At 49.1% G+C, this 26,338-nt stretch overlaps 4 protein-coding genes across 9 annotated transcripts; 2 read left to right on the forward strand and 2 right to left on the reverse strand.

Annotated features, from left to right (window-relative positions):
• The first annotated feature begins 198 nt into the window (after nucleotides 1-198).
• Nucleotides 199-6,733, forward strand: ORMDL2 (ORMDL sphingolipid biosynthesis regulator 2). Of its 4 annotated transcripts, XR_013994052.1 has the most exons (6): nucleotides 199-296; nucleotides 1,193-1,367; nucleotides 1,533-1,684; nucleotides 2,245-2,350; nucleotides 3,652-3,879; nucleotides 5,176-6,733. XR_013994052.1 is itself a non-coding variant. In XM_081060576.1 (4 exons), exons 2-4 carry the CDS (start codon nucleotides 1,194-1,196, stop codon nucleotides 2,378-2,380), a joined length of 462 nt encoding a protein of 153 aa, XP_080916702.1. In that variant the 5' UTR covers nucleotides 199-296; nucleotide 1,193; the 3' UTR covers nucleotides 2,381-3,633. The 4 variants fall into 4 exon arrangements, 1 of the variants encoding a protein (XP_080916702.1); XR_013994053.1 differs by lacking the exons at nucleotides 3,652-3,879; nucleotides 5,176-6,733 and adding an exon at nucleotides 2,724-3,633 and having other exon boundaries at nucleotides 2,245-2,633; XR_013994054.1 differs by lacking the exon at nucleotides 199-296 and having other exon boundaries at nucleotides 753-1,367; nucleotides 2,245-2,633; nucleotides 2,724-3,879.
• On the reverse strand, nucleotides 2,935-10,249 carry DNAJC14 (DnaJ heat shock protein family (Hsp40) member C14). 2 transcript variants are annotated; one of them, XM_081060552.1, is made up of 8 exons: nucleotides 10,211-10,249; nucleotides 9,149-9,661; nucleotides 7,251-8,716; nucleotides 5,151-5,257; nucleotides 4,824-4,943; nucleotides 4,321-4,481; nucleotides 4,138-4,240; nucleotides 2,935-3,907 (listed from the first exon to the last, which is right to left on the reverse strand). In XM_081060552.1, exons 3-8 carry the CDS (start codon nucleotides 8,658-8,660, stop codon nucleotides 3,697-3,699), a joined length of 2,112 nt encoding a protein of 703 aa, XP_080916678.1. In that variant the 5' UTR covers nucleotides 8,661-8,716; nucleotides 9,149-9,661; nucleotides 10,211-10,249; the 3' UTR covers nucleotides 2,935-3,696. The 2 variants fall into 2 exon arrangements, with proteins under 2 accessions (XP_080916678.1, XP_080916679.1); XM_081060553.1 differs by having other exon boundaries at nucleotides 10,108-10,216.
• Nucleotides 10,250-10,540: 291 nt separating this feature from the next.
• Nucleotides 10,541-15,032, forward strand: LOC308502602 (transmembrane protein 198-like). Of its 2 annotated transcripts, XM_081060540.1 has the most exons (5): nucleotides 10,541-10,720; nucleotides 11,773-12,032; nucleotides 12,614-13,195; nucleotides 13,640-13,797; nucleotides 13,916-15,032. In XM_081060540.1, exons 2-5 carry the CDS (start codon nucleotides 11,858-11,860, stop codon nucleotides 14,051-14,053), a joined length of 1,053 nt encoding a protein of 350 aa, XP_080916666.1. In that variant the 5' UTR covers nucleotides 10,541-10,720; nucleotides 11,773-11,857; the 3' UTR covers nucleotides 14,054-15,032. The 2 variants fall into 2 exon arrangements, with proteins under 2 accessions (XP_080916666.1, XP_080916667.1); XM_081060541.1 differs by lacking the exon at nucleotides 10,541-10,720 and having other exon boundaries at nucleotides 11,956-11,986.
• A 1-nt stretch (nucleotide 15,033) lies between these two features.
• MMP19 (matrix metallopeptidase 19) lies at nucleotides 15,034-20,732 on the reverse strand. Its single transcript, XM_081060534.1, has 9 exons — nucleotides 20,504-20,732; nucleotides 20,140-20,225; nucleotides 19,132-19,262; nucleotides 18,692-18,907; nucleotides 17,957-18,202; nucleotides 17,408-17,533; nucleotides 16,650-16,814; nucleotides 16,360-16,487; nucleotides 15,034-16,184 (listed from the first exon to the last, which is right to left on the reverse strand). The coding sequence occupies exons 1-9, from the start codon at nucleotides 20,591-20,593 to the stop codon at nucleotides 15,738-15,740; spliced, it is 1,635 nt and encodes a 544-aa protein (XP_080916660.1). The 5' UTR covers nucleotides 20,594-20,732; the 3' UTR covers nucleotides 15,034-15,737.
• Nucleotides 20,733-26,338: the final 5,606 nt, after the last annotated feature.

Raw genomic sequence — 26,338 nt, forward strand, 5'->3', positions numbered from 1 at the left:
CCATCAACTATTCCCATTAGTCAATAGCTGGCGACCTTCTCACGCCTCTAGGCAGCTTTCCCCACCTCTCTGAAAAGGTGGGGCAGTGAGAGGGGCGGGTTCTGCACCTTCTGAACGACAGAAACGACGACCAATTGTGCGTCCCCATTGCAGACCGCCAACCAATGCGTATCGGCAGCGCTAATTGTTTCACAAATAGGAAGAGTGCAGGTAGGCGAGGGCGGCTGCTTCCTGGAGACCGCGGGTGTAGAAGCGAGCGCCAGCCCCCTTAGCCGACGGGCTTCTGAAGCTGGCAGGTAGGGGCTGTTTAGAGACTAGAAAGGGGTGTTGAGGAAAAATGGTGGGTGGTGAAGGGGGAGACGGGGTGGAGCGGGGGCGACTTAAATCCCGAGAGGAGCGCTGTGGAGAGCCGACGAACGAGAGGGAAGCTGGGAGGAGCATGGGGCAGGTTCAATATTAGGGTTTAATGAATTTGAGGAAAGGGTGGGCTAAAGCTGCTTCCTAATTAGGCATCATCAACTTTAGAGCTAGCACGATTTTATAGAGCCAAGTTCCGACAATCAGAGCTGCCCTTGGACTCGGAGCTAGGGCTCCATCTCTCCAGGCGCACAACTCAGGTCCCTTTCTAGCTCAATCCAAAAACCCTGGACAAATTCTTGCATGGCCCGGTGCTTCAGAGAAGGAATTAGGATGCTGGCTGCTTACATGCCAAGGGGATGAGAGACAGGACAGGGAAGCCCCAGAGAAAAAGTGGGCATTAGAAGTAGCTTTACCCCTCACCCCTCCTTAGTGATTCCTTGATTGTTTCCCAAGACCCTCTTCTGGAATTCTGGGTGTATGTAACCTCTTGATTCCTTACTAACTCCTTCAGGAAAGTAAAGTGAGATACTTCTGTTGCTCTTATTCCTTGAAGGAGGTAACCCAAGCCTAGGCTTACTCCTTCAAGTTACAGTTGAGTGTAAGGATCAGAGTAAAGATTAGCATAATAGGCCTTTAAGATGTAGAGTCCTCTTGCCTTTTAAGGTTTTTTCCCAAGTCTTCAGTTTTTCCTTTGTGCGTGATGGGGATGTTCTTTCATTCCCAATATAGTTCAGGGGATTTGGGCTATTCAGGAGACAGTATGGGGGAACAAACTCAAAGAAGCTAAAGAGGAAATCGGGGTGGACTCCTGCCTGATCCCTCACTATGATAGGATGAATGTGGGGGTGGCACACAGCGAAGTAAACCCCAACACTCGAGTGATGAATAGCAGGGGCATCTGGCTGGCCTACATCATCTTGGTAGGACTGCTGCATGTGGCTCTACTCAGCATCCCCTTCTTCAGCATTCCTGTTGTCTGGACCCTGACCAACGTCATCCATAACTTGGTGAGCACTACACCACATCTTATACACACCCCAGGCCTTTCCCAACCAAAAACGAAAGAAAATCCCCAATTATTTGCCATGTCTTCCTTTTGGGTTCTTAGCGAAAATTCTTGGGCTAAAGAACTATATTCTGCCCCTTCACGCTGCCCCCTTCCTTCCTCCCAGGCTATGTATGTCTTCCTACATACGGTGAAAGGTACACCCTTTGAGACCCCTGACCAAGGAAAGGCTCGGCTACTGACACACTGGGAACAGATGGACTATGGGCTCCAATTTACCTCTTCCCGCAAATTCCTCAGCATCTCTCCTATTGTACTGTGAGTCCAGGGGGAGAAATGGGAAATACTCCAAGAGTCAGGTACAAAGGCCCATGGGGAAGCTTTAAAAAAAGCAGACTACTCATTTAGACCCTTTGACTATATGGCATAGTAGGTCTAAATCTAGGGAGTACAGTAAAAAGTAAAAGGGAGTAATCAGGCATTCCTTGCTTCCTCCTTGGTGGTTGGAGAATGGAGAAGGAACTGAGAAAACCAAGTAAAATCCTATGACTTTACACTTGAAGTGAACAAATCAAGCAAGAACTGATGTAAATCTCTGAAAACTGACTGGGGAGCGGAAGCAAAAAGGACTTGTTTAACAGTCATACAGGCTGAAACTGCTTCACTTGTCATTTGCTGCATGTCATTAACAATTAAAAAACACACTATCTGATTATCTCCCCAAACCCAAAGTAAATACTGTTGATATAGCTGGAGTATTTTCAGATATCCTAGGACTACATGCAATAAAACTGGTCATTTAAAATAGAAGTCACTGGAAAGGCATGAATATGGACAGGGAAAACCAACTTCACTCAACCTATGTCTTCTCTCCCCAGCTACCTCCTAGCCAGCTTCTACACCAAGTATGATGCTGCTCACTTCCTTATCAACACAGCCTCACTGCTCAGCGTACTGCTGCCTAAGTTGCCCCAATTCCATGGGGTTCGTCTCTTTGGCATCAATAAATACTGAGGGATGGGGCCGGGGACGACTTTGGAACAAAAGGCTGTAACGTCCTTCCCTTCTCCATACTGTCTTCTTTATCTTGAAAGCCTGAGAACTATACAACTTTTCCCAAACACCCAAGAAGAGAACAGGTTGGGAAATGGGGCTCCCTGGGCCCAGGCCTGCTACGAGCAGGCTTCTTTGAATCAAGGAAGTCAGGGAGGTAAAGGACAAATCACTCTCCTCCACAGCAAGAAGCCATGTTTGGGAAGCTTATTTGGTGATTACGTTTTTCCATATCTTCCATCCCCACCACCTTCCAGTTTTTTGTTGTGTGCTTTCATTATAATAAAGATTTTTTTTTTTTCAGATATGGCTACGATTTGGTCAGCAGGAAGGGTAGGGAGATGTCCTCATAAGACTGGGGAAAAAAGATGGAATAGTGACTTACTCTAAGATATTTTTTATCCCCTCTCCCTCAGTCCATCAGGAGGTGCCCTTCACTCTCAGCCAACACTTAGTAAAGAAAGATTCTCAAATGAGAAGAACTCCAGCTATATGGGCAAAGAAGAGAGGGAAGATACAGGTTGCCAGTTATATATTTATAGAAAGATAATCCCCTGGCTTTAAATAGATATGTACATACAAATATGAACAAACTTAAAAAAATACAAACCCTTGGATCATAAGGGGGCTGCCAGGAGCCCCTTATCCTTCCCCCTCACTCAAGGGCAAAGGGCATGAGTCTGCTTTTAAAAAATTATTAGTTTTGGCCATCCCTGCAGCAACAAGCATGAAGTTGGGCAATTACCCACAAGGTGAAAGTCAGAGGAAAATTTCAGAGTTCCCACTCTCTGAACTCTGTATCGCCTATAATTAGGGCTACATGCTTTCTTGTTTCTGTCTTTTAACTAGTATATTGGGGTAAAGGAGGGGGCTCCCTCCTGAAATGGGTCAAGAAATAAGAGACTCATAGTTTAAAAAGAGAGGGAAACGTGTCATCTGCTGTAGAAGCAAAAGACAACAAAGGCATACAGACCCCAAGGAAATACTCAGTTCCCACACTATTATGGGAGCTATTTGTCCAGCCCAGGTCCATGCCCTGGGTTCTTTGCTCTAGCCACCCCCTATTTCTTTGGTATTGTCAGAAGACAAGATTCAGTTCCTGGGTGCTGGTGGAGGAGGGAGAGTGGTTCCGGGGCTTCCTACAAGTACTAAGTGAACAATTTGAGCTTAAAATTTTCCTTTTTAAATATTTAAAAATAAACAAATCAAACTCCATCCTGTGCTGTACACAGCCCTTTTGACTCCCTGACATTGATTTGAGGAGAGAAGAGAAGGTGTCAACGTTGGAAGGGCCTCCTCACTTTCTTCCGCCTCTTCGGTTTGGCTTCTCCCTTGGGTACTGTGCTGTTAGGCTTGGAGGCTGCGGTGCCCCCAGGGCCCGGCTGAGGAGCTGCAAAGAAGTTCCCATTGGACATCTGTCCTGGGGGTACTTGAAAGATCCGGCTCAAGAAATCCTGAAGGTCAGCAGGAGGGGCATCTGGGGTGGCTCTGGGTGGAAAACAAAAGAATAATGAGGCAAAAGAAATTAAGAGTCAAATGGTTGCCTATATTACTTAGTTACACCTAAGTTAAAGATATACTGAGTCAGTTAAAGATATACAGTAGTCAGTCAGCAAACTTCTTAAAGGGTGAGACATCTGCGTGTCCGAAACAGCATGTCATCTGAAACAATATTCAGAACTAGAATAGTGGATAAATTATTGGAAAATATCACCCACCTCTGTCGCCCACTGGTGCCTGGGATCCGAGAACCAAATGAGATGTGATAGGGGACTCTGTGGGTATCTGGGGAGATTCCCACACGCTGGCATCCAGCCCACTCTGCAAGCATGAGAAATAATTAGCCAATACATCAGTTTTGAGCATACATGAGTCTGGAATTCTAGAGGACAGAAGTGTACCTGTGATGTCATACACCTTTCCATCCATCAGCGCAAAGTAGGTGATTTTCAGGCCCAACATGCTAGACTCTGCCCAAAAGTCTCCTTCTTCAGCGGGATGCAGCCTATTACACTCAGCACAGTATCTGGCACTCTTAGGTTCCCGGTCCATTTCAAACCTCCTACAACCCAACAAAAGGACAATTCCTTAATAATTTGTCAAGCCCATGGCACTGCTGTAGTCTCATCATTACAAATGTGGCTGAAGCATCTAAAATAATCATTCAGTTCTTATATATGCCTACATACACCCTGACCTCAACCTTCTATCTTAAAGCTAAAAATATCTTTTTTTCTTATGCTAATTCAAATCCCCAATCTCTTGACCATATAGCAGAATTGGAAACCGAAGGCTCTTTTCTCTCACCACCTGAATCCCACAACTACCAGCTATACTCACAATGAAGGTCGTTGGTTACCCGATCCCTAAGCTGTAGCTGTCCCACTCCCGTCCTATTTCATACCTATGCTTTCCCTGGCATCGGCTGCACATCATGGTATTCATTGCCTCTTTGAGGTCATCCTGCAGCTTGGTCAGAAACTCATTCACTGACCGGCTCAGCTCATTCTCAGCCATTCGTTTCCTAAAAGAAAGGCTTAGTAAATCAGAGGGTATTGAGCAAGGGACAAAGGGAGACAGATGTATTGGCCTCTTGAGGCCACTAGTAGCTATAAAGAGAAGCAACCTCAGTTCTCTTCACCTCAGAAAGCCTCCAGCCATAAGTCCAGGGACCTCTGCTATTGGAGATTATTCACTGACCCCACCTGACAAATTCCCATTTCCAACTTACATCTCATATTCCTTCCGCCTTTCAGGGTTGCTGACAATGTCCCAAGCGGCCCGCAAAACCTTGAAGGCCTCCTCAGCCCTGGGATGATGATTTTTGTCAGGATGAACCTACCAAGACAAAGATGTCATTACAAATCCATTCCAACCCTATCCCTATCTTGGGTCAAAATAACCTGATATCAAAGGGTTCTCTTTCACCACCCTTTTGGAGATTGAATATAGCTTAATGATTAATTTGCTCCGGCTCTGCAGACAGATCTCAGTTCAAGTCCCAGTTCTGTCACTATTAGGTACATGACCTGGAGAATTTTATCAAGGTTTGTCAGGAGTATTAAATGAGAATACATATGAAGTATTTAGCACAGGATCTGGTACCATAGTGATCCACCATCCCAGTGTACCTCGGATTATCCCAGTTTTATCACTGAAGTTCATGTGTCAGGATACCCCTCAATCCCAGGCACACAGAGATGCTTGGTCACCCTATCTGGCACATGCATACTAAGCCCTCACATTCATTGTCAGTCATAAAATAAGAGTTCCAAAGATACTACACCCTCAAATTCCTTCTTTTCTAACTAGAAAATTCTTATATCTACTCAAAACTTTCTACAATAGTTTGCCTTTCTGATCCAGAAATTAAATAGCATATCATGATCCTCGTAGGCTTTTTATCCATTTTTCAGCCTTTTCTCCAAGCAAGTAGCTCCCTGGTGGTCTGGTGGCCAGGACTCAGCGCTTTCCAAGACAAGCAATACTCTATCTTCCTACAGCTTCCTGACTGTTCCCATCCTCATTCCCCCAAAATACAGAGATAAAGCTAGTCTGATGCCAAATAAGCACAATGATGTTAAATCTCCCATATTCCCAAGCTTATAGAACAGCCTTTTAGTCATGGTCTCTCTGGGGCCTAATAAGGACAATGAGAGATTCTATAAAGGAATCCCACAGTCTGGCCCAGAACAAGAGAGAATTTTGAACTTCAGGGTATGGGGCAGGTGTGTTGAGCATCAGGGAACTTCGTATCATCTCTATTCTAAGTAAGTTGAAAATGAGAATTTTTGTAAGAATGATATTCCCCGAGAGAGGATGTCTGCTAAAAGACATGAAGGTGAGAAAAGGGCTCTATCAGTAACAATTTTGAGTGTAAGCAGTTGTTCCCCACTCTCAGGCTATCTACTAAGGGGCATGCATTTCCCACCAAAGTAATTCAGTCCTCTGGTAAAGTTACAGGCCTGGTACTTCATTGTGCCTTGAATGGTTAATGGGAACCATGATTGCCCATTCCTCTTTGGTGTCATACAACCATTGAGGTAATTTGCACACTGACAGTTTACCAGTCCAGTTCCATGTATTCAGTCAAACAGGCCTCCTGTGCAATTTACACACATTACTTACATTCCTAATATAGTTTTACGAGTACAGAAATAGCAGTAACAATCATCTAAAAATAGCAACCTAATATCAATAGCAATTTGATTGCACGCTTATACTAAATCATTTCCCTTAAGCATGTGGTATGTTACAACTCCTACCTGTAACTCCCTTTTTATCAATAAACCTTATTTTCATATATGACTTACATATGCACTGGTGTCCCTGTGATTTATGTTCCATTCTCCTTCCCTTTCCCACTCTAGGTTTCTGGTCTTCAAATAGCTTGTTTTCTTTCACCTTGTCCTGGAATAATTACTCACATGCACTACCTGAACCCTCGCACACTAGGTCCACACTTTTCTTTGTGGGGCAGATAGTTGGAATTCCCCGTGTTCAAACAACCCTCATTTGTTCAGGGAGAGCAACTGACAGGTTTTCTGACTAGGCCTCTTCTCCACCCTAGTCAGAGGGACTTCATCAGGATATTTTGGGGTAAGTCCAACACTGCCTGGTATAGCAGGTTCATTTTTTTTCATTAAGAAAAAGAATTTCATGACAACTTAAAGCAAAGGGAAAGTCTTTATCACTTTTTCCTAAGAATTAAAGTTCTCTTCAGCTTCAAGTTGACTTTCTTCTCTGCCTTCTCTTTATTCTACTCTCCCAAAAATTAAAATATAAAATATGGGAACAAAAGGGGGACAGGACAGAGGGCAAGGATACTCACCATCACTGCCAGCTGCCTATACGCCTTCTTCAGTTCAACATCTGATGCTGTGGCTTCAACCCCCAACACATGGAAAGGGTTTAGCTCATCTTCAGGAACCCCAGCCATGGTCAAGAGTCGAGCCACTTCTTCTTCAGGCTGGCAGTAGCGACCACTAGCTACAGGTGCATTACCCTGCCTGTTAGTCCTCTGTTTGACCCAAGGCAATTCCAGCCAACCCCACTGGACCATTCTTACCAGCTGCTGCCATGGCCTACTATCTCTCAGTAGAATCAAGCAACGCTGCAAGGTGGGAGAATCCAGCCAAGAAAAGAGCCAGGTAGCTTTACCCCTCCAGCCTAACCGGTTGCCCAGTCCCACCAGAAACCGCCAGCCCAACTGCAGACAGCCCAACAAGAGGGCCAGAGCCAGGAGCAGCAAAGCACCCAGTAGCCTAAGAAAACGGGTGAACAGCCCTGCCCCATAGCAAAATCGCTCGCTCAGAAATTGGAACACCACTTGGGCCCACCCCCCCAGCCGCCCTGCCCAGATTCCCACCCAGACTCGAAAAAGGTCCAGATCACTGCCTTTCAGCTGCCTGCATGCATAGATGAGATGGCCGCAAGTTTCCACGTACTCTCCCACCAATACCAGCAGTTCAATCAGCCACCAGAAGCCTGCCTGTCCAAGCTGACACAGTTCTTCAGCTCCCCACAATCCTAGGCCTTTGCGCTTATCTGCCTGACTTCGTTTCCGGCCCAGCCGATGTCGACCAGGGGACCTGGGATCTCTGCGTCCACCCTCCCGAGTTTGCTCCTTGGCTGGAATGCGGTGCCGCTGTCTCCGGGGTGGAGGTTTCTTTCCACTGGGCACACGTGAAAAATCACTGGGGAATTTGGGTTCCTCATCATCATATTCCTCTTCCAACTCCTCATCTTCCCCCAAAGCTGGAGAGGTACAATGGTGACAAAAGTTGCTAGAAGAGCTATCACCTCCCTCAGAGTAAGGCCCTTCGGGGATTCCAGGGGTTCCCTGGCAGTTGCAAGCAGATGGAATGGAAAGAAAAGAAGGGTTCCCATCCTCCTGGTACCCAGCCTCATTCTCTCTTAAGAGTTCTTGGTCCACTCCTGACTCTTCTTCTGAAGACGCCTCACTCTGATCAGGGTCCTCTCCAACTCTAGGGGGTCCTGGACCCCTTGGGGGACCATGGCTTGGATCCGACCAGTGGGCTGGGTTTGGGGGCTGTGTGTACTTAGGACTAGAGTGATCTGTGAGGCAGCGGGTTCCATTAGGAGCAGGCCCCGCTGAGTCCCTGAGTCCTGAGAATGAAAGTATTTCAGGGTCCACAGAGGGTCCTAAAGTCCTGAGGGAGGAACCACCACTGTGGTGGGCTCCACACAACCCTCTTTCTCCGGGGTGCTTCTGGGCCATGACCCCGGATCTTCCTGAGGATTTTAGGTCACAGCCATCATGGTAAGTTCAGATGCCTGTAACAAAGATATCAAAGTGGGGATGATCAAGGATGGGACCAAGAAAAGGGTTAAATAATCTTAAATTAGGGATATATTTAATGCATCCACCCCTGTTTTCCCAAGTTCTTTCGGGGCATTCATTATCCCTAGCAATAAGCAATAAGCCAATACTACACTAACCACATTGCTCCCTACCCCCTCCTCCAAATCCCCTTAAGTTTTCTTCCCCAGAAAGATACAACCCTGAATCAGGAAGAGGGAAGTACGGCAAAGCGTGTGGTCCTGGGGTCACTCTTGGAAATACGAAGAAACGACAGGAAAGGGGGGCCACACGCTGCCATAAAAGGGTGGGGACCGTGCGGCCCTCAAGGAAAACCTAGGGCGGAGCTTGGGGTTGCCCCTAAGACAGACACCCAGGGCTGGATAGAAGGGGTGAAGGTAACGCACCGAAGAGCGGCGGTAACTCCTCCCCCTTGAGCAGCTGGGCCCAGGGCCAGGGGGAGCTACGAGAGCAGCTCCCCCGGCTCCGCCTCCCGCTCACGCTCTGCTTCCGCCTTCCGTCCCGGCTGCGGCCGCCGACCTGCGCCCACTTCCACTTCCGGGGTCACCAGAGAAGAGACAGGAAGGGAAAAAAAAGCGGTTGGCGGAGGCGCGAGCCAGTGTAGCGAGCGCTGAGTCAAATCAGAGGAGGCGGTCCTGGAGACCACTGGCCCCGCCCCTTAAAGAGCCCTCTGCTGCCGCCCACTGTTTGCTGGAGTGGGATTCTTGCACCGCTGGAAGTGAAGCAAACGGCAACGGCACCAGTGCCTGCGGACTGGGGACAGATTCTCAGGGTTCCTCTGGCTGGATTCTTGGGCTTTGCCGAGACTGGGAGGACAGCCACCGAGCCACAGTCTGTTTTCCTTGCAGACAAAACCAGGGAGCGTAGAAGGGCCACCTCCCTGATCCCTTTCCTGCTGTCTGTAGCAAGAACAGAGGCCCTTTTGTATCATGCGGAGGTGGAGCGAGGGGAGCACGCCCCTGGCTAGCCCCCACCCTGGCCCCCCTAACGCAGACCCTTCTTTCCCGGCAACCCACGGCCTCCCCAGCTCCTGACCCAGCTGGCGAACTGCCCCGTAGAACTAACTGCAGCTCCCACGGCCCGGATCCGCCCCTCTGGACTCAGCTCCCAGGCCCGGTCACCTAGCCGGGCCCGGGATTTGGGAGCGTAGCTCCACTAGGATCAGGACCTGAGCAGTGTGACGAAAAAACACACACACTGCACTCATCTGCATGCTGCTTTACATCTCATTTGCATACCGAGCTGTTCGGTCGACGTCGACACGCGCCCCCGCCCCCACGCAGACCCGGCTCGGGTCCCCCTCTCTGTCGGTCCCTTCCTCTGCACACGCCTCTCTCGTTAGTACCCCTTCCAGATTCCGTCTTGCTCCGCAAGTTTGTCCACCCATGAACCCCTCGCCGGCGCCCCCAGAGCAGTAAGAGCCCCTTCCCCGAATCCCCAGTTCCGACCATCAGGTTCTCCAGAAGACAATACTCCAATTCTCTGGGAAGTGGAAGAAACCAAGCCGGACCTAGGGGGGCGTCGGAACCCCAGTTGGAGCTTTGCGAGCTCCCTCCCAGTTGTCGAGTCATTGCCTAAGAATTCAGAGGCTTTCTCCAAACCTCTTGCGGTGCCCCCAGGACCCTTCCCTCCTATGGTTAGGGGGTCTCTGGTCCCAGCTTAGAGCAGTAGGAGAACTGGGTCCCCCACACACAGGGGAAAGAGTTGGAGGGGCCCGCCCCGTGATGTCACCCCCCACACACACACCCTGTCCCCTTCCTCCACCCCCCAAGCTGGTTGCATTTAGCTCACGGGGCTTGGGCTACGACTTGCAAGAGTTTAGGGACAACGTACAGAGTGGCCCTGGGGGTGCCCACGCTGGACAGCCACCCCGACTCCTAGGACCTCCGGGCAGGGATGCAGCTGGGGGTCTAGGGAAGCACTTCTACCCCCTTCCTCTCCTCAGCCCTGGCAGGGTGGTGAGTAGTTAACACCCCCTTCCCAACCTTCCCTTGTTTAGGGTCCCCAGACTTCCAAGAGGATTGAGGAGAGGAGCCCCAGCGATTCTCCAAGCCAACCTTCCAGCCTGTTAGGACCTCGATGTCCAAAAGAAGACAGCTGAAAGAAAGTGCTTGCTTGCATCGCCCTACCCCACTCCCACAGTGCCCTCAATGCCAGTCCCTCTTTGGTGTTCTCCTCCTTTCAGGAACTGAATTCAAATTCCACTGGCAGCCCTGACACCCCTGGGAAAAGGGCGGGGTAGAAAAAGTCCTACCAGTGTCCCGAGGGGAGGAGCAAGAGGCTACCAGGATCTGAGATGTCTGTGGGCAAGATGCCTGCTTATTATGAGGGATCAATGGAGTAGGTCTGTGGTCTGTAGCTGATGCCCCTTCCCCCAACAACTCCATCCCCGCATGAAGCTAAGACTTCAAAACTCTGACAAATGTGGGTGACTGTGCCTACTTGATTCCTTGTCTCAAACTCTTTTGGTGTCTTCTTTCCCCCTTTCCTTCCCTGGGGATGGAGCTGCTGTGAGGAGACCCCACCATGACTCGTTCTCCTCATTCTCTTCTCTTTCTCCTCCTTCGCCCCCCTCTATTAACCCCACCCTTCCCGGTCCATTGGGGTAGTATTGGGTCCCAGCTGAAGATAGAGGAAGCTTTCTTTTCAGCTGAAACAGGCTGCTGGGCCCTTAGATCCCAGTACCACTAGTGCCCTGGACCCCTCCCTCCACAGACCTAGGATTTCCTACTCCTCCCACCCCACCATGGAAAGCTAGGGGACAGACAAAGTCTCCTTACCTTTTAAGATTTTCATTTAAGTTTTACTTAGTGTCCTTGTTTCAGAGGGTAGTAAAGAGACAGCTGACTCCCCTTCACCCAATCCCATAGATTTTTTGAGTTACCCCAGCAAGGCCATACTCCCTCCTGAAATTGGCCTTTCTTCACAAAAAAAAAAAAAACAAAAAATAGTGGTACAGAGTCCTCAAGATTCATGGGCACCTAAGTTCCTGCCCCCTACCCCCTTGCAGGTTTCCCAACCCCCTCAAGACATTCGTGGATGGATGAGAGGAGCTGACACTGACCTTCCCCTCTGTGACCACCTTCTCATCGGCCATGGAGGAAGCCTTGCTGCCCCTGGCCATGACCTCTGACCCCAGGCCCTTTAATCAACAACTCCCAGAGCCTCCAGACCCAAGATGTGTCTTGGAACCCCAGGACAATCCTGAATTGGCACCTGCCCTGGTGTGTGCTCTTTGCTGCTGCTTTGGAATCATCTACTGCTGTTTCGGTGAGGGCAGGGCCAGGGTGTTGGGGGGCAGCTGCCCAAGACTGTCACCCTCAAGGATGATGTTCACTTTCTCTTTTGCTCTTGAGCCACTTCTACTCCTCTATCAGGGGATGCCTACCTTCAGTATGGCCCATGCTGCTCCTGCCAGTTCGTCTTGTCCATCCATGCCGCTGCCCTCCAGCTCTGACCCCTGGCACTTTCACTTGCCTTCCCCTTCCATCCTACCTCAAAATTCTATTCCCAAATTATCATCTATGCTTAAGGTTTCTTCACCCTTCGCCAATAACCTAAAGCAGTGTATGCTGATTTCTTCCCATCTTCCATCCCTGGAAGGACTAAACCTTCTTTCTATACTTACTTCCCTTAATGTATCCATCTTACATCCTGATTTTCCTCCCTATCCCCTCACGTTCCTGAAAAGTCTGCCCTCCCTGAGATGATGACTTTCTGCTCCTTGCCTGAAGGTCCCTGGGTGTGCTGCTCCTCTGCTTAGCAATTTCTCTCCCTTCTAATTCATCAGCGCCATCCCTATAGACCCACCCCCTCTTCTGTCTCTCAGTGCCTCCTGCCTCCCTTCCCAGGCTACCGCTGCTTCAAGGCAGTGATGTTTCTCTCGGGCCTACTGTCAGGAGCTCTGGTGATCTTCCTGCTATGCCACAAGGAGCGAGTGCTAGAGACACAGCTGAGCCTGGAGGTGAGCGCGGGCATTGCGCTAGGCATCGGACTCCTCTGTGGCCTGGTCACCATGCTGGTTCGCAGTGTTGGGCTCTTCCTGACTGGTCTCCTGTTAGGCCTAACCCTGGGCGCTGGGGCCCTGCTGAGCACCGAGCCCATCTACCAACCTCCTTCAGCCTGGGTGCCGGCCGGGGGACTGGTGGGGCTGGCACTGCTGGGAGCTCTGCTCACTCTTCGGTGGCCACGTCCATTCACAGTTCTGGGCACAGCCCTGCTGGGTGCTGCAGTGCTGGTGGCCTGTGCTGACTACTTTCTGGAAGGGCTGGCACTGGGCAGTCGGTTGGGCCAACGTTTGCAGGCACTTCCAGCCTTACCTCCTCTCTGCTGGTATAGCTGGGTCTTGCTGGGGACCTGGCCAGCCCTGGGGGCTCTTGGGGCTCTGGCCCAGTGGAAGCTCATGGATGAGGAACATGGAGGCCACGCCAATGGTGAGTTAGTGCCATGGTACAGAAGCAGCTAGTCTGTGCCTTGTCGTATCCCTGGTTCCCAGACTTGAGGAGGAGAAGGGAGAAAATACACTTAAGGGAAGAAGGCAGAGGTGTCTAAGGTGACTGGGGCACAGTACTGAAAGGAAGTTAGAGTTGGAGGAGCCAAAGGTCTGGGTAAGAATGAGAAGAGAAATTGTCAGGAGGAGCAGAGAAGAGTTATTGGGAACTGTTATGGAAGAAGAGGAAGATCTCAGGAAACTCGAGGAAGAGAGACTAGAAAGATTCCAAAGAGGGTTTTTTTTAGAAGAACTAGGGGGAAGATGAGGTCTGATAGAGCCAAAACAGGGAAATCAAATGGGTTTCTCTAGAGTGGGAGTGTGTTTAGGGGTGGGATTTGAGCTCTAAAGAGGCCTCCCTGAGTCTGTGTTGCCTCCTCCCAAGTAGTAGTCTTGAGCCACCAGCGAAGGCATCTCCAACTCCTTCGGATCCGTCAGCAAGAGACCAAGTGGCATCGGACCTCTCCTGGGGTGGGGCTCTGCGAGGGCAGCTACCGGCGCCAACTTTCCCCCAACACCCGGAACCCTGCTGACGGTCTGGCTCCAGTGAGTGGCGCAGAGGACACTCTCGGGGGTGGGGCAGAGGGCACATGGGGGTGGTCGGAATGGGAGGGGAACTCTGACCCAGGCCCTTCCTTGCACCCTCTGCCCTGTGTCCCTCCAGAGTTATCTCCAGAGCCTTCGAGAGCACCAACTGGGACCAGGCAGCCAAGCCACAGCCCCCCACACCGTCCTGGACTTGGATTCTGACTGTGGTTCCACTGTACCCCTCACCACACCTTCTGGTTCCACCCAGACCTGAGTCTAAACCTCCACTCATGCCCCCACCCCTAGCAACACAAGGTCTGAGAACACGAGGTGGGCAGGGCCTGAGCCCACAGGACCAACACAGAAACTTCCCCACCTCTTGGACTTGGGGATAGAATCTGTGTTCCAACCTAGACTGGCCCTGTAGGGATAGGTTTCAGGGACAGGTAGAGAGGAATCTTGTGGGAAGATGAGAGAAATGTAAGTATGAGTAGCTACTAGCTACCTCTGCCTAATAATAGAGGTGCCTCGGTCCCTAAAGTAACTAATTCCCTAATTCCCTCCAAACCAAGGGGGCCCTTACCCAAGTAGCCTTTTATATTCCCATCTCAGTGTGCCTCACAATGGTAAAATAAGGGGTCTTATTTTTATAAGAGCTATAGAAAAATCAGGAAGCCTCCTAAATCACTTGATAGTTTTTTGATGGCGAGAAGGGCACAGAGGTGCTCCAGGATTCCCCCAATCCCCAGGCTCTTTATTAGGGGGTAGTTGGGTTCCTGATTAGCCTTACCTCCCTGACCCCATAGACTCAAGCTCCCTTTTCCTACCTCAGTTGGGGGTACTATCCTCCATGGTGCTTCCCTTTCCCTCCTTGATGTGGGGAAGACCATGGTGCAGAGCCTGGCTCAGCCCCACCTCCCCCAGGTGTTGGCTTCTTGCTCTAAGGAGACAACTGGCCCACCTGCCAGAGACTTGCCTGTTGCCCAAAAGAGCCTGGTCTTTCGGGCTGAGTGGGATCAAGTGCCTTCTCTGACTCTTCATTGTAGGTGATGCTAATCTCCTCCTTAACTAGAACTTTGTCCCAGCCACTAACCCATTCTAACTCTCCACACTCTGATTCTCCTGCCCAAAGTCGGTTCCCTGGTTCCCCAGACAGCATGAAGGAAGATATATCCCTCCCCTGGGCAGCAAGGCTATGATGGGCGGGAGGAAGAACATGGGAGCATGTGAATAAAATGGCATTGAACACTGAATCAGGGAGTCTGGCCTCTATTGTTGCTGCTCTTTTCTTTTACACCCCAAAACAAAGAATTAGCCATACTGACAAGTCCTCTGTCCACTAAAGATCTGACAAGGGTTCCCTTAACAGACTGGGCTACTGTAGGAGCTGTACACACATAGCCAGAGCAAGAGCTGTTCAGTCTTCCCTCATGAACGTGGAGTTAACCCTTTATTAAGCACAAGTTTTCCAGACGCTGTGCCAGGCAGTTCACATACAGTATTTCATTTAATGCAACAACCCTACAGGAGTGGTATTAACCTTATTTTGTAGATGTGGACTCCGACACTCAACAAGGTTAATTAACTTGCTCAGGTCATAAACAAGCAAATGTGATTCTCAAGGATTCCAAAGCGCTTGGTTTTACTGGCCATGCTGTGTTCTTGTACTTTATTTGGGAAGAACAGGACCGAGGCATTCAGCTTCCCAGCTGCTGCCACCTGTCAGCTAAAGGCCTGATTGAGATCTCTGTGTCCTCCAGAGAGTAGATAACACAGTTGGAAGAGCTACCTAAGACAGGAAAGAAATGGATGGGGGCTGACCCAGAGTTAGGGAGTCACTGCCCAGAAAGAAATGAGCACAAAGGAGTGGTGGCTAGAGATGGGACATTGTAGAGGCCTAAGGTCTAGAGTCTATGCCTCTGCTGTAGCACCTGCAGTCTAGTGAGCCGACATTTGGTTCAGGTCTTAGGCCTCTTGGAGGGTGACATTAGCAAGGAATGAAAGTCTGAGGGGACCATGTCTAAGATTGTGTCTCTGGGTGACTGGTCAATGTTTAAGGTGCTATCTAAGGCTGAGGAGGTGGGATCCAAGGTTGTTCTTGTGGGTGAATAGTCAGTGCCTGTAGCTGAGGGAGTGGTGTCCCCACCTGATGGGGTGGTATCTTGGGTCTGAGGATTACAGTGCATCCAGTTGTGGGCTGTATCTCTGGGATAGCCTTTCTCTACTAGAAGCTGCCGATTGAGACGCCAGTACTGTTTGCCCTTGAAGAAGTAGACGCGGCCATCCTGCCAACTCATAGCAGCTGAGGGCTGCTCTGGCACTCCTGTAAATAACTTCTTGATTGGTTTGGGGTAGTGGCTGAAGTCAGTTCGGGCTAGCTCATCCCACTGCCAGTACCCGGAGCCCTAGGTGTGGGATAGATAGGGAGAAGAGGGTGAGAAGAGAGTTTAGGGACCCCAGAGACCTACCCTCAGCCCACTGCAGCTGCAAATCTCCCTTCAAGAGCAAGTCTTGGCTTTTTTGGTGTGAGGTAGCCTGCCCCTCCTAAGAAGGGATTTGCCCTTGCTTTGAACTTTATACCTTGAAGAGGAACACCTTTTGGTTGACAGGCCAATAGAGAGCTGCATCCAGGTTGGGTTCTACCCTCTTCAGCTTCTTGGGGAAGCCAGGAGACATCTTGAAATTAATGTAGCGCCACACCTTATCTCCTGAAAACACGTAAAGAAAGAACAAGTCACCTCTGCCCTCAGGTGATAGCTTTTGATTCCTCCATTCCACCCCTGCAGAAACTTCTCATCTCTCCTTCACTTTTATAGCTTCTTTGATGGTAGGTCCTCCTCAGGTTAGACACTGTACACTAGTCCCCTTACCCTTAAAGAAGTGAATCCATTGTGTTCGAGGAGAGTAGACGGCAGCATCCAGGTTTCCTGGAAGCCCCTCCCAAAGAGCAGACACTTGGAACAAGGGACCCAGCCCTGAATCTGTCACAGTCCACACGTAGCTCCCCTTGAAGGCATAGGTCTTCCCGCGGGGTCCTGAGAGCAAAGGTATGTCAACAAGTTCAAAAGACAGGGGTCAAATAAAGACTTGTAGGTATCTCAGGCAGGATGATAATTTGCCCTCCTCTCACAGGCTGATTCCTCAAAAATTCGGTCAAGAAAATTAAGGGTGCAGAGAAGGAGGACCAGTGTTCAGCCTCTCCTTTGTTGTTCAGGTTAATTCAGTACTGGTACACTCAACAAAACAAAAGCCCTGCAGATAGCTGCTTCCCCTTTGAGGACCTCACTTTCCACTCCAGGTGGCTTCCAAGTTGTCCTTCCATGCAATGTCCCTCTCTAATAGGCATTCCAATTAATATAGTTTTCTCCATCTTGCTGTATTTTCAGATGTGTTTTAGTGGCCCTTATAGGGTAGCAACGAAGGTCAATGCCTGCCTGGCTCATCTTTAATTTGGCTCTGAACCCTCCCCTCCCCATGCCACATGCCTCCTTCCATAATACTAACTCCTGCTTAGTGTCTAACTTCCATTGCTCATGCTGAGGTCCCATGTCATTCCCATTTGTCCAAGTCTCAAGGTTAACAGGCTGCTCCCACTGCTTGCCTACAGCCTGGAGGGGAAGGGCCTCACCCAGCATTATGGCATCCAGTTCAACACTGCAAGGATCGGGCATGGGACTGGGTTCTCTGGGCACTTGGGGTATAGTGGGGAGTTCCGTCTCCTCTTCCTCATCCTTTATTTCTGGGATCTTCTTGCCTGCAAGAAAAGAGAGAACTCATAGCACCTGATATCTCCATTCATCCGTAAGCTTGGCTCAGAGGTCCCATAGAGAGGGGAAAAGGGAATCCTATAGAGTTTTCCTTAGTGGGAGGCACGATCATATTGATATCAGCAGGAGACATGTTTTCGTCTTGAGAGGCACCAGAAATGGGGAAGGAGGTTTGCTGGAATCTTCATTCTTATCCCCAAGAATGGGTGTGAAGGGAGAGATGCCCTAAAGGAAAATTAGACATGGAAGTGTCAGAAAAACAGCTCCTGAATGTAGAAGCCGGAATAACTAGGCAGGAGGAAGAGAAAATAGCCAAGCCATTTCCCTCCACAGAGGTTAGACCTGCCTCTTTCAGCCTGAAGAGATGCTGGTCAGACTGACCCTCATGATCACTAGGGGAAAGGACTGACCATAGAGAGCCTGGATCGCTGCCACATCATCCGGGTGCAGCTTGAAGTGGGGCCGGTAGCCAGTGTAGACAGGGGCCATGAGGGCCCGGGTATATCGGGAGTGCCCAAGCCCCAGGGCGTGGCCCAGTTCATGGGCTGCAATGATGCGCAGGTTTACCCCCTGGTAGGTTCCCTCAGTCCAAAGCTCATCTTCATCAAAGTGCACGCTGCCCAGCTCTGGAATGTCGGCATGTGCCAGGACTCTCCCTGGACAAAAGCAAAGGTAGTCAGACAGGAAAGAGGTCAGAGTCTCCTAGTCTGGAGCTCTCCTGCCTGTTATAAATTCCAATTACTCCATTCCCTTAAAATACCCCATCTATAGTCACTGTCTCTTGGATGACTCTCTTGTTCCTTTCAGATTCCCCTGTCATCACCCAGTTCTCCCAGGGATGCCCATTACTCTGTCACTTTACCTCCCAACCACTCTCTCTACTCTGGCCCAGTCCTGTCTGGAGTATGCACTGAGCAGGGGAACTTAAGCCAAGGAAGAAAGCATAACCTTCAAAGAGGAAGATTGGTAAATTCCCAGGGAGGTGACCAACTGCTCCCCAAGGGAATGTTAGAAGATGGTTGAGAGTGTAGGGTGGAGTTGGGCATAGGGGACAGCCTGAACATTAAGATTACAGAGTCCCTGGCTCAAGGGGACAGAGATAATCTCAGAGGTCTGTTTGGTAGGAGCCAAGAGCTGGTGCCTACCAGGCCCATCAAAGGTATTGGAGCAATACGGGCTTTGGCGACCGTGGAAGGAAAGGCGAATGTCAGCCCAGCCAGCCTGCACCTCCCGGAAGGTCAGGGGGGCCACTTTGCTCCAGTACTGGAAGGCTTGAAGCAGGGCTGCCCGGGCTGTGTGAGGTGGAAGGGTGGAGGGCATGTTCGAGATGCGGAAGGTCAGGTGCTTCTTTCTCCAGCGGCCTGTTTATTGGACCAGAAAATAGGTTAGAAATACAGATCCTTCTGCCAACCCCAGAAAACTCCCCTGAGTTTGTGCATTCACCCAACAAAGCTATGTAACAACCCCTGCAGCCAAGGGATGATCAGGTAATCACCAGGTGATCATTCAGCAATGTGCTAATCCAGACTGTCCCGATTCCATGCCACCCATGCCTATCCCTTCTTCTCCCTGGCTCAGTCCTTACCCAGGAGTAGGTATTTAAGGGTCTTCTGGTTGAAGGGATCTTCCAGGCCACAACGAGGCTGCCTCATGCGGGCCCTTGTGGATTCATCCAGTTGACCTGAGACTGGCAACTCAGATGCTTCCTGAAAAGCTCTGAAAAGAGGGAGAAGGATAGTTTCAGCAAGGCAGGGGAATCTGGAATGACGGGGAACTAGGGATGGCTCTTTGGCTCCCTGCTGCCCAAGGTGATAGCTGAGAAGGCACAGAATCTCTGAAGCTGATGGAGTTACTTCAGTACCCAGTCCTCATAATTGGGACTTTCTCTTCTGTTCTGCAGAAATGGCGATATTCCAACTTTACCTCCCCATCTTCAGTCTTATTCAAGTAAGGTTTCCCCCAGGTGTAGCCTTCTTCCCCCACTGTAATCTAACCTTCTGCTCTGGGAAGTATCCTGCTCCCTGCTCTGGAGAGTCTCCTACCCGAGGGCCTGTCCTCCCTCAGCCTTTTGCCCTCCTGCCTGGGCCTCCCACCCAGCCCAGCCTGCTCTGATGCAACTTCATCCATCAGGCAGTGCAGGCACTGTGGCTTTTCAAGGGACTGTGAATGTATGTGAGAGCAACAAGAAAAATGATCCATATTATAAAAAGAAAACTTCAAAATAGAAATAAATAAATGATGAATTAAATGTCTACAAAATGCAACATCGTGTCAACAACTCAACCTCAACTCAATTCACAGTTTTACTTGTAAATTATACTTCATGTGGGAAGTGACTCAATATCAGTATTTGAATACGATAGCCTGCAAAGGAGTGCTTAAAGCCTTGGAAGATCCCATCACTGTGCTCCTCCTCTTTGAAGCCCCATCCCACCTCAGGCCCCCCACCCTAGCAGTGATAGCTGCCAATTCCCAAAATCCAAACATGGATTTGGGTCAGGCAGAGGTGGGCCTGAGGAGAGGAAAGGATGAGAAGAGGGAAAGAAGACCTTGCGATCTCGCCCCTGAAGGCGTGTGCCTTATGACCTCTCACCTCAGAGCCTCTGTGATATCTTCTGGCCTGAAGTCATCAGGTCCTTCCAGAGGCTTCTGTAGGTACCCATATTGCAAAAGGTAATCCTATAGGGGGGTAGGGGTTAACGCTTCTAAGTCACTTAACAGGAACGTGAGGACGGAAGGGGACAGACACAGAAGGACTAAAAAAAAGGCACCTGAGCGAATGGGCTCAGGTAGATCAAGGGGAAGGAGTGGGAGACAGGCAGAGGGTGATCACGGAGTAGAGGAAGGAAGGGAAAGGCAGACAGGTTGAAGGTCAGGAGGGAGGCTTGGATGAGACTGTGGAGCAGCACCCCATCCCCCCCACACCGGCCTGGGTCCCTCTTACCCGGGAGACTCACCACTGCTGCCTCCTTCTCTGCAGGCCCCAGAGCCCGGCCTGAGACTGTCATGGGAAGTAGGAAGCCCAGCCACAGCGGCTGCCAGTTCATGGTCCCACCAGGCAGGAGTTCCAGAGGCTGTCTGTGGCCTCTGCCCTGAGATTTCTGGGAGCCTGGAGGAATAGGGCTAGGTGGGATGGGTGGGGGACTCTTACCTCCAGTTCTTTTCTCTCTCTAGTCTCTGGTCCTCTTTATAAAACTTCAGGGGAGGGAAATTGGGGGGAGTGGCAGTGGGAGATGACTCAACCCAGAGATATGTTGTAATTCACCATTAACCCCTGCCCTGCCAGAGTGGAGAAGTCAAGAAGAGCCCCCAACCCATGCCCCAGAATCCTCTGCTGGAGATAGGAAGACGTATCATACTGTCCTAGGGGTGGGCATCCTAGAAGGGTGAGAAGCAGAATCTTGGCACACTAGAGATAAGGACCACGGCCATCCCCTCTAACTGAACATTTCTGTGCCCCAGGGATCCTGGGGCAACAAACTCATCTTCAGCCTTTATGTCTCCCTGTCTACTCTGGAATAAGTAAAAAATTATAAAAGCTGAGATAGGAAGCAGCTTAGATGTTTGGGTTTTAGGTGAAGGAATAAAGGATGAGATCTTCTTTTTTTTTGCACCCAAGATCAAGTTGGGAATTTAAATGCTCTTGAAACCTACTTGTGTCTGCTTTAATAAAAAGTCATGATTTCAAGCGTTAATGATCCTGGCATAGAGGTCAGGGTTAATAAGGGCACAAAGAAGTAAAAAGCTGAAGCCTGCCTGCAGGAAGCTTACGAATAGGGTGAGGCCAACCCAAGTACCTGAAGCGAGGGAAACCAGGATGCCAGGCAGAAGATACCCATCCTACAGGTCATAGGACTGTGGGGCAGTTCACTGAGAAGGCAAACTGAGCTGGGCTTTGGATGCTGGCTAGGAGCCGGATGAGGTAAAAGAGTGCTGAGGGACAGGGACAGCGGATCTTGAGTAAAAGTGCAGAGTTGAGAAAAGCCAGCTGTGCTCAGTAACTGCTGAGTGTCTGGGCTGCCTCGTTCACCCCTGAGTCTCCAGCGCCTACCCCAGGCTTACTCAATGCTTACCAAACCTTTGTCAAATACATGACCAGGGTAGGAAAGCCGATGGGAACCAGAGTATAGAGGGTCTTGAATGCTGTTAAAGGAAAAGGAGAAAAACTTAAATTTTAAAAAACCTACTTTGTGTTAGGTGATGTATACATTATCTCATTTAATTCTCACAACCCTCCTATGAGGGAAGAAATATTCTGGTCATTTTTTATAAGAAAAAAATGGACAAATATATGGTGATGGAAGGAGAAGTGACTCTGGGTGGTGAACACACAATGGGATTTATAGATGATGTAATACAGAATTGTACACCTGAAATCTATGTGAATTTACTAACAATTGTCACCCCAATAAATTTAATTAAATAAAAAAAAAAGAGGAAATGGAGACCCAGAGAGGGAAACTTGACTAAGAACTTGGAGCTCCTGATTGGTCCGGCCTATATTCAAATCCTTCAGCTGACTCCATAACCCAAGCTCTTTACATGCACACTAATTCTCAGAGCTTTGTTCTTTAGATGGTTAGGAGCCACAGAAGGTTCCACTACCATTTATGCACCGCACAACATTTGCATACATCTCAAATCACAGGGAAGTAGCGGTACACATGGGGGAAAGGGTTACTGAACTCATGTTCTCAGTAGGACTCCAATTTTGAGCCCTTCTCCACACCCCAGGCTGAAAGGCTGATAGGCTCCAGGGGAGCCTTTCACAGCCCAGGAGTGAGGTGGGGGATATTCCTGACTCATAATGTTGCCCTTAATCGTGCTGGTCCCCATGATCCACCCCACACTCAACTGGGTAACAATCAGGTGACTAAGTCCCCAATGGTCAGTGACTGGCAAGAAAGGACAGAGAGCCTCTGACTGATGAGTGACAGAGGCTCAGACTGAGGTCACCACAAGGCTGATGTTCCCAGGAAATGATGGAGTTGGGGAAGCAGCTCATGCTCGGCCCCCTGCAGGGCTTTTTCTCCACCCTGTTCTTTTCTCCTTCTTTCCATACCCCATTCCTTCATCCCTCTTCTTTTGAGAAGAGGACATGGGCCAATTGAAAATTATATATTTTATGATTAAAGTTTTCTTTTCTTTTTTTTGAATAAAATTTATTCATTATTCCTTGTAGTAAATTTGGAAAATACCAAAATAAACAAGGAAGAGAATGAAAACCACCAGTAAATTCTACCCAGGAGAGAACCACTAGTAACATTTTGATGCATTTACTTGCAACTGTCTGTGGCTCTGAGTTCAGCTCCAGCTCTGCCTGCCCAGCCTCACCCTGCAAACCTTCTGGGATGGAAGAAGCAGCAACAGGAAGCAGTAAGGATGACAGGGGAGGGACAGGACCTGAGGATAGTGCTGGGAGAGGAGGATATGTGGAAAAGGAGTAAAGTAAAATGAATGTGATAGCAGATTACTCCTTCCCCTTAGGCACCTCATAAAAGAAATAAAAGGGGAGACAGTGGGAATGCTTAAGAGTGTGTATTATTTAGAGAGATGGTGGTTATCATGAAAGGTGACAGAGCGGGCACCCTGGGCGATAGGACCACAGTCTAGATACTAAGGAGCCAGGATAGAATAGAGTAAAACAGTAAAAACTGCCAAATAGTTTACCTCATTTAAATCTCAACAACAACTCAGAGGGCAGGTATTATCACCTTTTTACAGAAAAGGAAACTGAGTCTCCAAAAGGTTGCTTCCAGTCACACAGCTGTAAGCAGCAGAACCTCAGGCTTACGCTATAATCTTTGCATCCTCCCAAGAGTTTCCACGGGCACCCAAACAAAATTCCCTAGAGCCAGAAGCTGCAGGCAGGGCATAAGTGCAAGGACTGCATGACTAACTGTTCCCATAATGGTGTCATAACCTCCCCTTCTACCAGCCCCCACCCTCTGAGCCAGGCTGACCCAGCTCTTTTTCCCTTTGAATTTGTCATGTCTTAATGTGGAAATTGTGGGAATGTGTGTGAAGGGTTAGGATATGTGGTCTGTCTGCCTCTCAAAGAGAACTTGATTCTGAGAGAAAGAACTCCTGAGTTCTTTGACTGGCTTGCCACCTTCCTGCAACCTGGTTTCCCTCTCTGCCCACAGACTGAGGCAAAGAGTTTGTATATAAATATTTTTAATTAAAATGTGTTATACTGTCGCAGGAGTGATAAGGTTAGACCCCGAGAGTATTTTCTAATGATCAGAGGCTATGGGGCTATGGGTGGAGGGCAAAGGTTTATAGAGGTCTCTAAGTGCAGGAGAAGCCAATTTCTAAACCATCAGCCACCCGCTGTGACAGCCACCCTTAAAGGGTGGCCTGAAGGGTTGGACATCCTAGTATATAAAGGGCAAGCGTGGGGCCCAAAACTGGAAACAGGAGGTGATAAAAAAAACATAAGTTGTAACCAAGTCAGTGCCAGCCCAGACACTGCTGGTGATCTAGAGACATGTAGGCGAAACATGTTAGCCTCTGGCTGGTTTTTCCCTCAGAGCCCTGAGGGGGTCAGGAAAACGGGAACTTTCCCTGGTGAATAGAATTGGGTTCTCTCCAAGCTGTTACTCTGGAAACTTCTATTTTTAAGAGGAACCCCCTACACACACACACACACACACACACACACACACACACACACACACACACACTTGTTTAATTAGTCATGAGTTCCTAGAAGCCAGATGGGGAGTGATGGCCAGGATTGTCCACAGCTGGAACTGGTTAGTGACCAGGGAAGTGGGAGGGGTGTGGGGATGTGGGGGATGGCTCAGGGCCTGGGCCAGCACATTCTGTTCCCAGGATGCCCCAAACTTCCTCAACCCCCATTAAGACCACTTCCTGGCATCCCCCCCACTACCCACTGCCCCTCAAACACTCACCTACTCAGACCTTGGTTTGAACGGGCTTGGCAAGGGAAGACATCAGACCCAAATTTTTAAGTTCATCAGTTCCTGTCAAAGTATGAGGGAGACCAAGATCTGCTTCCCTTCTCCAACTCACAGAAAAAGATGTTATCCCTCGGACTCCCCTAGAGATTGCTGGAGACTTCTGCTGGTGGTCCCATAAGCCGGCAGAGTGCCAAAAGAATGCATGCAGGGATAAATGCTAGCCTCTGGGAATGGGATGGGAGTAAAAGAATCGGAGCTTCAGTGTTCTTTTAGCATCTGGGATGATAGGGAAACGGTTTAACACAAAGGATTTTTGCTCCTTCTGCGAATGGCAGCCTGCCCTTTCCTTAACAAAAACTGAATTGATCTTTATTGTTTTTCCCAAGGGAAGTAGAATGTGGGGGAGCACTTTGGTCTCCTGTTCTCACTCTGTGACCCCAGGAAACAGATCTGTCCTAATGTTTGGGGACTGTCACGGACCTGGAAAGTCCATCTTTGGCTACTTTTTTGTTGGCAAAAAGCTTTGATAGGGGGTTGGCAACGGAGGGAATTCAGCACTGACTTCCCTATTTGAAGAGGGTAGTAACTAGATGGGGGAGGGAGACCTGGAAAAAACCCAGTTCTGTTTCTGCCAGGCCAGCAATGCAGAGAGAAAGCTGTTTGGGTGAGAAGGCTGCCCTTGAAGGGGGAAGCTGTATAGGGAGAGTGTTCACCTCTGTACCCCCTGGTTAGCCTCTAACTTACTTAAGAAGGATAGTGGGTGTTCATCAGTGTGGTTTTGTTTTTTAGTGAATTCATTAATTTGACAATGGGGAAGCGTTGACATTGTGTACAAGTATATCCAGCACATAAGTGAGGAAGAAAGAGCTCAAAGATTTTAAAGTGCCAGCAGGGCACAATTCCAGTTTGAGTTTGATCTGCTTGCAGCTTTGGCAAAAAGCTGTTACTCAGCTACGAAAGAAGTTTTTGAAATGGAAAACAGGAGAAGATAGCTGAGGAGAAGACCATTAATCCTAAGGAAGACTGTATTCTCATTCTCAGACATTTTTATCTAGAAGCTATTCCTAAGCATGTGTGTGCTTACCTCTTGCCCATTTTTGTAAGACCCATTAATGTCTGTGTGTGGGTGTGTGGGTGTTATAAAAAATTGAGATGATGTATAACGGTTTGCCTGCTTTCAAAAAGGAGACCAGATATTGATGAAATAGGAGCATGCTGGAAAAGATTTGAGAGATCTTTGAAAATCAACAGTGGGAACAGGTGGAATTGTTGATCACTGGCCAAAAAGCAAGGCTGACCACTGACCAGAGTAGCCAGTGTGATCAATGAAATCAGGAAGAACTGATAAACAAGGGTGTTAACCCTCTCCTACGAGGCCAATGGCAGTGGCCAGCGGCAAAAAAAGAAGTGAAAAAGGCAGTCAGGTTGGGGAGCTGAAGGAGCATGGGGAACCCAACCCAGCTTGAATTAAGGTCGTGTATTGAGGGCAAATCTATTTCTTTTTATGACTGCACAGAGTGTACCCTTGCAAATGTAAGGAATGAATATTGGCAAAAGTTGTATTCATCCGTCATTCATTGCTTCACTAATTAAATCTACCGGTATTTCTTAAACTTTTCTGATGAGTCATTGTATTAGTCTGGGACCAACCAGGAAAGAGAAATCACACAGTAATTTAAAAAAGGAAAGTTTAATATGCTGAATGGCAGACAAGAAGCTGCAGTGCCACGCCCACAGGATTTGCTGAAGTCTGACCTCTAGGGTGTCAGGGAAGGCTCTTCAAAGGAAGATGTCTGACCTTTTAATACAAAACTTCCTAAGGGTTGCTTACAATGGAAAGCTGGCCTCTGGATGCTGCTGGCTACC

Source organism: Rhinolophus hipposideros (assembly GCF_964194185.1).
Source record: "Rhinolophus hipposideros genome assembly, chromosome: 9".
Lineage (NCBI taxonomy): Eukaryota > Metazoa > Chordata > Mammalia > Chiroptera > Rhinolophidae > Rhinolophus > Rhinolophus hipposideros.